At 46.5% G+C, this 11,352-nt stretch overlaps 1 protein-coding gene across 32 annotated transcripts in view; it reads right to left on the bottom strand.

The window, feature by feature from the left end:
- Window positions 1–2,152: 2,152 nt before the first annotated feature.
- The window catches only part of SORBS1 (sorbin and SH3 domain containing 1), a 227,874-nt gene continuing 218,674 nt past the window's right edge, over window positions 2,153–11,352 (bottom strand). For 30 of the 32 annotated variants that reach the window (XM_080641435.1, XM_080641436.1, XM_080641432.1 and 27 more), the window contains 2 exons: window positions 8,095–8,207; window positions 2,153–5,423 (listed from right to left, as the gene is read on the bottom strand). In XM_080641435.1, the coding sequence (XP_080497561.1) occupies window positions 5,356–5,423; window positions 8,095–8,207 (181 nt within the window). In that variant the 3' untranslated portion in view covers window positions 2,153–5,355. The remainder of the gene's footprint in view (window positions 5,424–8,094; window positions 8,208–11,352) is intronic. The other 2 variants (XR_013959029.1, XR_013959030.1) reach the window with 1 other exon arrangement.

The following is an 11,352-nucleotide window of genomic DNA, read 5'->3' as shown; positions in this document are numbered from 1 at the left end:
ATACCTCTTGTTTTGGGAGGCATTAGCTCATTTCTCTAACACAACAAGGTACCTGGCACCAGAAGTTCTAAATTAGAGCCTGTTTCTCCCCAAGAGCAAGAGACAGAAGTCACATGGCTTCTATGAGCTGGACTCAGAAGCAACATACCCTCTCTTCTGTCATAATCTGTTCGTCATGCAGGCCAACCCTGACAGAACGCAGAAGGGACCGCTCAAGGCTGTGAGTACTGGGAGGTGAGGATCGCTGAAGACTTTCTTGGAAGCTGGCACCACACGCATCTTAACATTTTTATGAAAATAGTTTTGACTTTACAAGTCTCCTGAAAGGGTCCGAGGGCTGCAAGGGGTCCACTGACCGTACTTTTGAGATCCATGGACCTTGGTTCGTTTAGCTCTCGCTAAAATTGTTGCTACATGACTTATGCTACTGCTCTGAAGAGGATCCTCAGATCCACCTCTCTTTTGCAGATGCATATCAGTTTGTCAGATCTCACTTGAAAACAAGTTTTCCAGAGAGATTCAATCTAGGCAGCATTTTGCTTCTGCTGATGGCTGAGTGAAGGGAAGAGCAGTTATCTTCCAGGACAGACATCATAAACTGAAGTGTCACAGTCATTTAAATCTCATCAAGGCCTTTTGCATCTATGGGTTCATCTTAAATATTTTTGAATATTCTCAATCTGAACCACCTTCTTGGCTAATCCATGCAATAAATTACCTGCATCAAGTAGGAACTTAACGGGAAGGCCTTTAGCCTCGTCTGGAGTCAGAGAAATGGTGGGAGCTGCTGCGAGGCTGCCTGCTGCTGCATTCCGTAGGTGAACGTGCAGCCAAACAAGACCAGCAACCCCAAGGAGAAGACCAATACCAACAGAAACTTTGTCTCTGGGTTCGTTCCTGCCTGAGGCTAGCTCCAACTCCCTTCTTCCCAGTGATGTCATTCAAGGATGGTCTGTAGTGTTAGGTTTCCACCACTTTTCATTGAAAAGAGCCTGCAACAATGGACTCTTTGGCCTCAAATTACATTGTGAGAGATCTGAGACCTGAAGGAGCACATGTGGAGAGAAAATAACAGAGGCTGAGAACCCAGCGAAGACAGAAAGAGGACTGAGAAGGGGCCAATCGGAGAAAAGGCAGGCGAACCAAGGGACATTTCGTAGAAGCGGATAATGAGCTAGTTTTAATTGGGTGGTGGGGAGACACACTCCCGTGGACTTGGCCTAGAATAAAATCGGCATTTTTTGGGGTAGGCAATTTGGCAGGATCTCAAGATTTGAAATGTTCCTGCTCTTTGAGCCAATAATTGTACTCAATGCACCATTGTTTGTTGTGGTAGAAAGCTGGCGAGACTTTCAAACATTTGCATCATCAATAGGGGGTTGGTGAATTATGGAACCCTATCCCAGTTCCACTGTTAAGGGGATAAAGACTATGCAAAGCGTTTGTTTATAGATTTGGGTATGTCCTATGTGCAGAGGAGAAAGCTTGGAGGACCACACATCGGATAGTTTGCACTGGTGACCTCTGTGGGGGCAACTGTAATTATGGAGAACTTTCACTTTCTAGGTTTAATTTGATTTAGAAAAACCACATGTGGTGTCATTTCTTGTGCCCTTGTCTTGTGGACCAAATCAAGACCCATTTTACATATTTCATAATGTTTTACTTTTCCTTTTAAGGACATACACATTATTTTTGTAATCAGAACAAATAAAAACATATAGAAAGAATGGTGAAATGGTCAACGATAATTCAAAGAAGGTCATGAAGTTAGCTTACTGAGAAAAGAATAAGGTAAGAAGAGGTGTCTTCACGGAGTGGGGTGGGAGCCAGATGGCAAGTGATTAAGAATGAAAAAGGAGCCCCAGCCGCTGTGTCGTCCTGGCACCAAAAGGTCATCAGTTCGATTCCCAGTCAGGGCACATGTCCGGGTTATGGGTTCAGTCCCTGGGTGGGGAATGTGTAGGAGGCAGCCAATTGATGTTTGGCTCTCATCTCAATGTTTCTCTCTCTTTCTCTCTCCCTCTCCCCGCATCTCTCTCCAAAAAAAAAAAAAAAAGAAGAATAAGAAAAAATCGAAGCAGTGAATGTAAGTCTCCTTTGGGAAGGTTGGCAAAAGGAGGAAGCAATGAAAGGTAAGAACAACTGGATACCGCGTGGTTCTGAATACAGTTTATTAAATAATATGTACAGCGAATGTGGTAATTCAACACCTTTATTTATCAACTCAACCCACTGCAATAAGGAAAATAAACGCACAGGAGAACTGTGTCTGCACGTGCTCTCGGTGTGCAATGGAAATGGCAGCACTTTAAGTTAACTGCATACGTATAATGGCTGTGACTATTCTTTCAGAATATAACCTTTTGTTCTTTTTTGTAGTAACCTATTCCAGCAATAGGATTTAATGCTACTTCAGACAACTAGAACTGCCAAAAAAAAAAAAAAAAAAGAAACCAAACCAAACAAAAAAAAACAACAAACTCAAAACCAAAAAAACTATAACTGAGATTATAGTTACTACCTTCTCTCCCAGAAATAATGATTATTTATTAAAAATTTTAACTTTACAATGGCTGTATTTGTGCTAAAAATCTGCCGGTGAGTTATTTGGAATTCCTTCACTTAAATAAAAATGCAAAAAACTTCATGACTTCCTTATTTTCCCTCCCATCAGTTGAAATTTTTAAAATTATTTTTCTATACAAAGTAGGTACATGGGCTATACAAAGTTAAATATACATATTTACAGTCCCACTTAAGCATATGCTTTTCTCCTCTGGTTTTTCCCAGAGAAACTGCAAAAGAGAAGTGGTTCAGGGCTTGCCTTTACCCAGAAGCGTGGCTAATATATCAAAACTGTCTGCAAGGCATGCCGCCTGTTCGCTGCACTTGCTATTAATAAACCTGTATAAACATCTCAGCATAAAAATAGGTATTTTATAATACGAAATGTCTGAAGACAAAGAGCATTGGAAACCTTTGTTCCTTGTCTTGTCATACATAGGAAGCTGAAGTTTGATGCAAATTTGAACACATGATTTTATTAAAGACGGGCAAATTGGTGAGGCATATCTGGGTTTCTGTTGATACACAAATGCGCGAGGCTGGCGTCATATGCAAATGTGGCTTTACAAATTGGTTTTATTTTCTAGCTGTATTTAAAGAGGTGTTCACAATTACCTACGTAATCAAGAAGCACCCCTCAAAAAACTATTAGATAAGATCATGATATTAATGGTTTGCATCTAAGAAAGACCGGGAAACACATTAGCCAATACAAGAATTACATTTCCAAACGAGTGAAATGCTGCTGGCCAAATGCACGTGCACACACACTCGTACTCTATTCCCTCAGAGTCAAATCACAGTGCCCTGGGGCGGTGGGGAGGGCCTTCCAAAGCAGTGAGTCTTATTTAAGGAATTTCTACCCAGGGAGCCCCTCCACCCACCTGCACCCCCACCCCACCCCCACCATTAGTTCTACAATCTTTTCCCTGGGGATTAAGGCTCTGCTCTAGTTAAAGACAAATGTCTCTGGGAAGAGGTAACACATTCCTGTATCAGTCACTTACACTTTAGTGTGAAGAAGTCAGCCAGCAAGATTTGAAGAGGACAGGGAGGGAAGTGAGGGCACTGTAGCTGTCTGATGGGGGGTGGGCTGCCGGTGGGATCCTCAGATGAGTAGTGGAGACAGAAGTGGAGGCAGAGACACTGAAGACAAACTGCTTCCTTATAAAGACTCAGATGTTGGGACAATGGTGCTGGGCACTTCTGAGCTACAGGCAGAGAGCCAGGGCTCCTGTACACACTCCGGGCCTCGGAATTGCTACTCCTACTTGTGGCCGGATGTGTATTTGTAGAGAGGTGAGAGTCTGAAGACTTGGAAACAGCTCCAAGTATTTTCAGTCATAAAGCACTCTCAGGCAAAGGTTCTTCCAGCCAGCATTCTAGTTGTTCAACAGTGGGCTCATGGGGACAGAAATACAATACTTTCTAGGATCCCTCCAGGGAAATTCCTCTCTTCCTCTCTCACACCCTTCTTAGCACATTTCACAGTCTCTCTTGAGTGAGTATTTGTGTGTGTGTCTCCAATCACCTGAGTCCCCGGCAGGCAGGGTATGGGCCATTTCTATCTTTCATTCTCCAAGGGGTCTAACAGAGAGGGCCGACAAACATCCTGGAATTGGACAGAGTTGTGACTGAACACCCAGGTGTCACAGGGGCCTCCCCCCTTAGCTCTGGGCTCCTGGGAGCAGCAGAATCACTTCCTTACACCTAGGGCCCTGCATCCGCACCTCTGCTCTGAAGCAAAGCCTGGCCAGGATGCACCAGGACTCACAGCCCAGGGGGACTCCATTCTGAGTGGCCCCTGAACTCCTATGGGGATGCGGTAAGTCCCTGCTTGCTGGTGCCCGGCATCCAGTGTCTATCAGAGTATGTTAAATGAATCCACTGAACATCACCATCCTTGGTTCTCCCTGAGAACAGGCCTATCGACCCCAAACTGTCCTGGCCAAGAACAATCCAGAAGAGAAAGATTAGCAACGGTGTCTGATCAATGAAACCGTGCCCCGAAAGGGAACATCTGTGGAAGCCAGGGATCCGGGAAAGGAGCACAGGGCATGTGACCTCAGGAGCCACAGGGCTTCCTGACCTAAGTCACTCGGACACACACATTTAACTGTCTGCCTGGCCACCTGCTCCCACGGGGAAACCTCCCGTGTCTTTCTGTCTGACACGAGGGGGTCAGTGGCAATGCTGCAGGCTGCGTGTGCATGCTCGGGGCACCGAAGGTTCACCTCCATTTCCCCACTAACCTCAGCAGGTCCAGTGCAGGGCCTCCACCACTGTCTAGGGAGGACCTCGGCAGCCCAGACTGATCTCCAGCGGCGCTGATGGTGCTGGGGAATCAGCGGGCTCGGGTGGCTGGGGCGGGGTGGGGTGGGGGACTGTGTGGAGCCTTTGGAGAATGGCTGGGGACCTGCCAGGGGCTCTGAGGGCTGCTTCAGGCAGGTCAGGGAGGCAGCAGCAGGAGGCATTTCTGTGGCCACAGGTCAGGTTACCTCAGACGGGGAGCGGAGGGGAGGGCTGGAGAGGCTCCCAGAAGCAGCTAAATAAATACAGATTTGCCTCATTCCTTTCTGCTCAGCGCATGGTTCGGCCTGTCTGATACACGGTAAGCTGAGACAGGCCCGGGTTTTAAACACAACACACTTCTCTGTCCTGCTCTTTTGCTTCGTTCTTTATCCACTGTATTACTTTTCCTACGGACTCAACTTTTAAATCAAGAGACCAGTTCATGGGTGATGCTTCATCCTCCAATAAAAATCACCTCTGCGGTTTTCAGTCTTCTTACAGATACAAAGGCTTTACATAGTTGCCTGGAAAAGTACCAAACTGCCTCGTCCTTCTTGAAGTACCTATAAGAAAACACACACGGACAATGAGAAGACGCGCCCGCATGAGTGCGGAGGGCCCTGGTTAGCCACCCTGCAGCCGGCAGTGCAGTGTGGGGCTTCCACAGCACTTTCCCTTATCTTAGCTCAGGCTCAGCGTCAGGCTGGGTGGGAGCAGGGCAGGCGTTTTTAACACTCCTGCTTTCTGTTCAAATGAGCTTTATTTTCAGAGAGCTTAGGTGACACTGCGGAGGCCCCACAGCTTAGCAAGCATCAGGGCAGACTTGAACCCAGGCCTCTGACCTCCAGCCACTGCTCTTCCCAATGCTTCTCTGTTTGGAAGAACGGACACATCTCTCGAACACAACAAGACACTGGGGATTTACAATTTCTAAACTGCAGGGTTTCTGAAAGCCCAATGGATATGACCCCCCATTCCTCTCCTAAGCCTGCCTAAGCCCCACACTGACTCCTAGCCTTTGCCACCAACCTTATGAGCGTTCCTGTTGAGCCAGGAGCAGTACACGGTGTGGGAACAAAGCCCTTCCTGGGCTGCTCCAGATCCCTATCCAGTTCCTGCCCTCGGGATTCTCTCTAGAGCAGCGCTGTGTGTACATGTGTGTGCGTGCGCACATGTGTGTGTGTGTGTGTGTGTGACACTGTGCCACCATTACCCTCTCATTAGCAGACAACACATCTGAGCACTGCTTCCTTTTCCCAGTTGGCCTGGATGCGGCTCAGAATCCTGTTGAATACAACCTTTCAAGCAGCTACTACCAGTGGGTTGGAGCTGCTGCCCGAAGAGAAACTTCTCATATAAAAATGTGTCACAGCGACTACCTGATCCCCTGGGGGGGGGGGGGGGGAGGGTCAAGAAGGTGGGAAGGCCCAGAGCTGGTGAGCGCCTTGTCTTATGGACGAGGAGAAGCTTGGCTGGGTTACTTTATTCGAAGTCTGAATATTGGGTTACTTTTGGAAGTGTTTGAGGAATTGAGGAATCCGAAATATTTCCTTTTCCAAGCTGCCGAGATGCTCCGTTAGAGAACTGGTGCCCCTCACCCCACCCCAGGTTCTGGTAAAAACCGTATCTGCTTCTGGGAGAGCTGAGGTCAGCAGCGCGTGTGCACGGGAGCTGGGCTCCAGCGCGGCAGCCACGGGCGTCTGCTGAGCTCCGAACTGAGGGCTGCCCTGGGACACATCGCCGACTTGGAAGGCTCAGTACAGAATGAAGAATGTAAAGTAGCTCACAGTTTTTATACCGATTACATGTTCAAATGATAACATTTTTAATGCACTGGGTTTAATAAAATATATTAAAATCAATTTCACTGGCTTCATTTTACTTATTTCGTACATGGCTTGTATTATGTTTCTACTGAACTTCTTTGCATTAGAAGAGCAATTTTCAACCTTTTTCATCTCATGGCACACATAAACTAATTACGAAAATTCTGTGGCACACCTAAAATACATATTTTTTGCTAATTTGCCAAAAAAAAAACACCCGATATAATTTTGAATCATTCACACCAGGCGGCTATTGTTATGTTGCTGTTGTCATTTTTAAAATTTGACAATCTAAGCGAAAAGAGGTCAGTGCCCCTGACTGAGTAGTCAGGAATTGCATATTTTAAAAATTCCTGTGGCACACGGGCTGAAAATCGCGGCACTAGTGTACTGCTGACTTCTCAGATATGGTTTCCCTCTGAACACAGCACCAAGGTAGCGCGCCCGCAGGCTTCTGGGGATCCTGGGAGGATGGGCGGCTTCTAAGAGGCTTGTGAGGCCACGGCAAGACTTTCTGGCTTCCTGTTTACTAGTATGCTGAGACCTTGCTGTTCTCACTACCCCAGCCCTGGCATCACTTTGCTTTAGTCTCTGTGTGCAGAGAGATCAGGAAGGAGTCTTTGGAGAGAAGATAAAGGCAAAGCCATTGTACAAGGGGAAAACTGAGGGAAAATGAGTTGGTGACTCCCAACATCATACTCATACCTGAGAAGAAGCACAGAGGCTTGGGGACAGGTGGGCCGGGGTTCAAACACTGGCCTGACTATTCGCTGCCTGGGTGGCCTTGGGCTAGGCACTTAATCTCTTTGGGCCTCAGTTTTTGTATCAGTGAAATGAGGATTATTCTTGGCTTTTGGGCGGTTTGTTGAAAGACTATCAATAAGAAAGTATATCAAGCAAATATCTGCTTTGTAACAGAATTTCACTTATTCCCCCATTTTGTAAAGGTGGATCCTTTGTTTTAATTAAGCAGATTGCTTTGATTAAAATTATTAGAAGGCTGGAGTAGATAAGATCTTAAAATGTTTACACATATGCTTGAGTTTCATGGTAGAGACCTAGGCTTGGCCAGATTTTCTTGTGTTGTTTCATAAGAGTTTTAAAAAATAAAATTTCCAAATGTAGAAGATATATGCACAATAGAAATACAAACAGAACTTAATTAATGAATTTGACAAGTGCCCTCCCATGCATCTAATGCTGGCATATTAGAGCTTTAGGTCCAACACTAATTACTGCCAGTCACACAGTCTCAAGAGCAAACATGAACTGTGCCCAGCACTCATGGTGGTCCCGGGACCGAGAAGGCTCTTCTTCCCTGTGGGGAATATGGCTTTTGCACGGTTCATCACTCCTAGTTGTTCCCTCAGAACACGGCTAGTAAGAGAAGTGGGACCAGATCACTTACCAACAAACCATCCATCGTCACACTTTTCCATGACATCAACAATATCTCCATCTCGGAGTTCCAACTCATCATCGTTCTGTGGAATATAGCTATATAATGCTTGGTAGCTAAATCTATCAATGAGAAAAAGGAATAATAAGTGACTGATAGGATTAAATAAGGACCTTTTTAAAGCCATTTCAGTTAAATCAACATTTAGGTAGTGTTTCCTGCTTATCAGTGGAGAGAAGTATTTTATTGACAATTTCTCTAATGACAGCATTGGGGGAGATCCATTCGACATCTATCTATAAATATAAAAGCCTAAGCGACTGTCCGACTGTTTGTTCGACCGGTAGCTATGACGTGCACTGACCACCAGGGGGCAGATGCTCAATGCACGGGCATGGAAACATGGAACAGACTGATGAATTTCAGAGGGAAGGGGGAGGGAGGAGGACGAGGAGAGATTAAGCAAAGATCTTATTTGTATACTAGAGGCCTGGTGCATGGATTCGTGCACTGGTAGGGTCCCTCAGCCTGGCCTGCAGGGATCGGGCAGAAACCAGCAGTCCGACATCCCCCGAGGGGTCCTGGATTGTGAGAGGGTGCAGGCCAGGCCAAGGGACCCCACCAGTGCATGAATCTGAGCACCGGGCCTCTAGTATGATAATAAATTAAGACTGACAAGGATGGAGAACTTCTGAGCAAGTCATGACCAATCCTTTTCCTTAGTTTCATTTGGTTACCATAACGGAGGATTTTGTCTAGATGTCTCCCTCCCCTTTTAAATTTAACCAAGGCTTTTTCTTAATATGGGATAATTTATACAGGTTATTGAGAATAGTCAGAGGTTACTGAAGTCCAGAGATAGACATTATATTCTGGTAATTTACATTGGCCCAAGACAATTGTCATATATTATAAAATTGTCATATTTATATGAAATATATTCCAGTTGCCTCACCATTTAGCAAAACTACTTTGAGTTTCTTAATCCACCAACAGACATTTCATTCATTGTTTTTTTTTTAATATACTTTATTGATTTTTTACAGAGAGGAAGGGAGAGGGATAGAGAGTTAGAAACATCAATGAGAGAGAAATATTGATCAGCTGCCTCCTGCACACTCCCTACCGGGTACGTGCCCGCAACCAAGGTACATGCCCTTGACCGGAATCGAACCTGGGACCTTTGAATCCACAGGCCGATGCTCTATCCACTGAGCCAAACCGGTTAGGGCTCATTCATTGTTTTAAAATATGGGTGTCATTTTTCTGAAACTCTTGAAAGCTTTTTTTTTTCTATCCCAGTGATCTGGGGGTTAAGATTTTTATTTAGGTGGCAGTTGGCCTAAGGCAATTTGGGGTGTGCTGCTCTGCTTGTTCTAACAGCAACCTCGGAGAAAGCTGGCATGTGATGGCATCTGCTTTGGCAACAGGGAAAAGCTCCATTTTCACTTACTCCTTTGACAAATAATTAAGAAGCATCCACCGCACACTAGTTCACAGTTCTGTTCGCTCACTATTTTGAAACACAACAGCAGCAGGAAGAACTCTGCCATGAGCCAAACATCTACCATTTCCAGTAGATGCTGTGATCTCCAGTGTGTGGGCAAGACAGCCTAGACCCAGGTCAGTGAAGCCAGAGCCCAGAACAAGAGGCTCATTCTCCCCTGCTAGAACCCAAGGGGCAATTTCATTGTGTATATTTATCTGAATGGGTCCGTCTTTTGGTAGGTGGATCTGCCTGCCAGAGGGTCTCTAACGAGGAATCAAGAGAGGCCACAGATTTCGGTTGGCAAAGGAACAAAAACTTTGCTGTTTCTTTATGTGCCTGCTGTCTCCCACAACCTGGCCTCCATGGAACGCCTGCTCCCCTTCACCACCGTGCTCAGCTCTGGGAAGTACCTCCTGATGCTGCTTCCTGCTCCACTCCCAGACTACGGAGCACGGCTGGGGAGAGTCCTGCAGCCTCGCTGCTTGGGTTGCCCAGGTAGCGCTGATGTTGGGTGGGAGTCCCCCACCTCCTCTGCCTCTCTGTGCTCAGGGCTCTTCACGCTGCCCCGTTCAGGTTTAAGTCTCCGGACCCCCTCCCTCCTGCTCTGTTCCCACCTGGGAAGAAGGGTCCCTTCTGGTCATGTTGAACTCCCTTCCCTGAGCTATTTCCTTAGCTTCTGTGCTCTCTCTTACATCTTTTGACTCTGTCAACCCCTTCACCTCTGGTACAAATGTACTTAAGACTCTGCACCCTAAAAATACCTCCTCTCTGTCTACTACTCCCTCCATCTAGAGCCCTTTCACCCACCATGGCCCTGACTACCAACTCTTTCTAAGGAGGCGTCTGCCTCCCCGTCTCTAACTGCTGTCTCCGCTGTCACCCATGATTTTCTCCAGTTGCCGAAAAGGACACCTGGAGGACCCATCTCATTTCCTCCCGCCTTGGCCGCTCTGGAGCAGGAGGCACTGCTGACTGAACACTCTTGCTCCAATCTGCACAAGGGATCGCTCCTAGACCCTCTCTCAAGTCTCCTGTGACTCCTTTGTTACCTTAAAAGTTGTTCTCCAAGGACCTACCCTCGTTACCCTTCTCGCTCTGCCCGGAATCTCCTTGGGTCACCTTGCATGTGCCCCTGGTCCCAGTGCACCCAGTCTGTCCTGGCTCAGGCCCCCATCACTTCTTGCCTGGATTAACATCTCCTGACCAGCATCTTTGTCCCTCACCTCTGAAATCCACCTTCTACTCCACTACCAGAGTTATCTCCCCAAAACAAAACAGAATCAATATGATCCTCACTTCAAACCCTCTGGTGGCTCCTCAGAGCCTGCAGAACAAAATCCAAACATTTCAGTCGCATCATGGATTCTACAACCTGGTCCCAACCTATTCTTGAGCTTTGTTTCCTCCGTGAACTGTACCCTGCGGCCACGTGGGCACCTCTGAAGTTGTCCAAGCCCTCCTTGGCCCATGTGGTTTCCTTAGCCGGGAAGACCCTGCTCTAGTTTGTCTTTCAGTGCTCATTCCAAATCCCCTCCCTCTGGGAATGGAGTTTACTCCTCTGTGCGTAAAAGAGGAGACAGAGCCAATATATTGTTTTTAATGAAGGGATTAACCCTATTTTCTCAGCTGTAGTCAGAATTAATTTCCTTCCTCTATTCCCACAACATTAGGAGGGAAGCCAGCCAGCACAGCCCTCATTTGTCATTGGAGAGCAGTTCATTCTTTACCTGTCTCTCTCCTAGTAGGTCATGACCTTTATTTACCTACCACCTGTTCTC

The sequence above is a fragment of the Plecotus auritus genome (assembly GCF_963455305.1).
Source record: "Plecotus auritus genome assembly, chromosome: 9".
Lineage (NCBI taxonomy): Eukaryota > Metazoa > Chordata > Mammalia > Chiroptera > Vespertilionidae > Plecotus > Plecotus auritus.
Note: the sequence above shows the minus strand (reverse complement) of the source record. Positions and strands in the feature narration are given on the sequence as shown.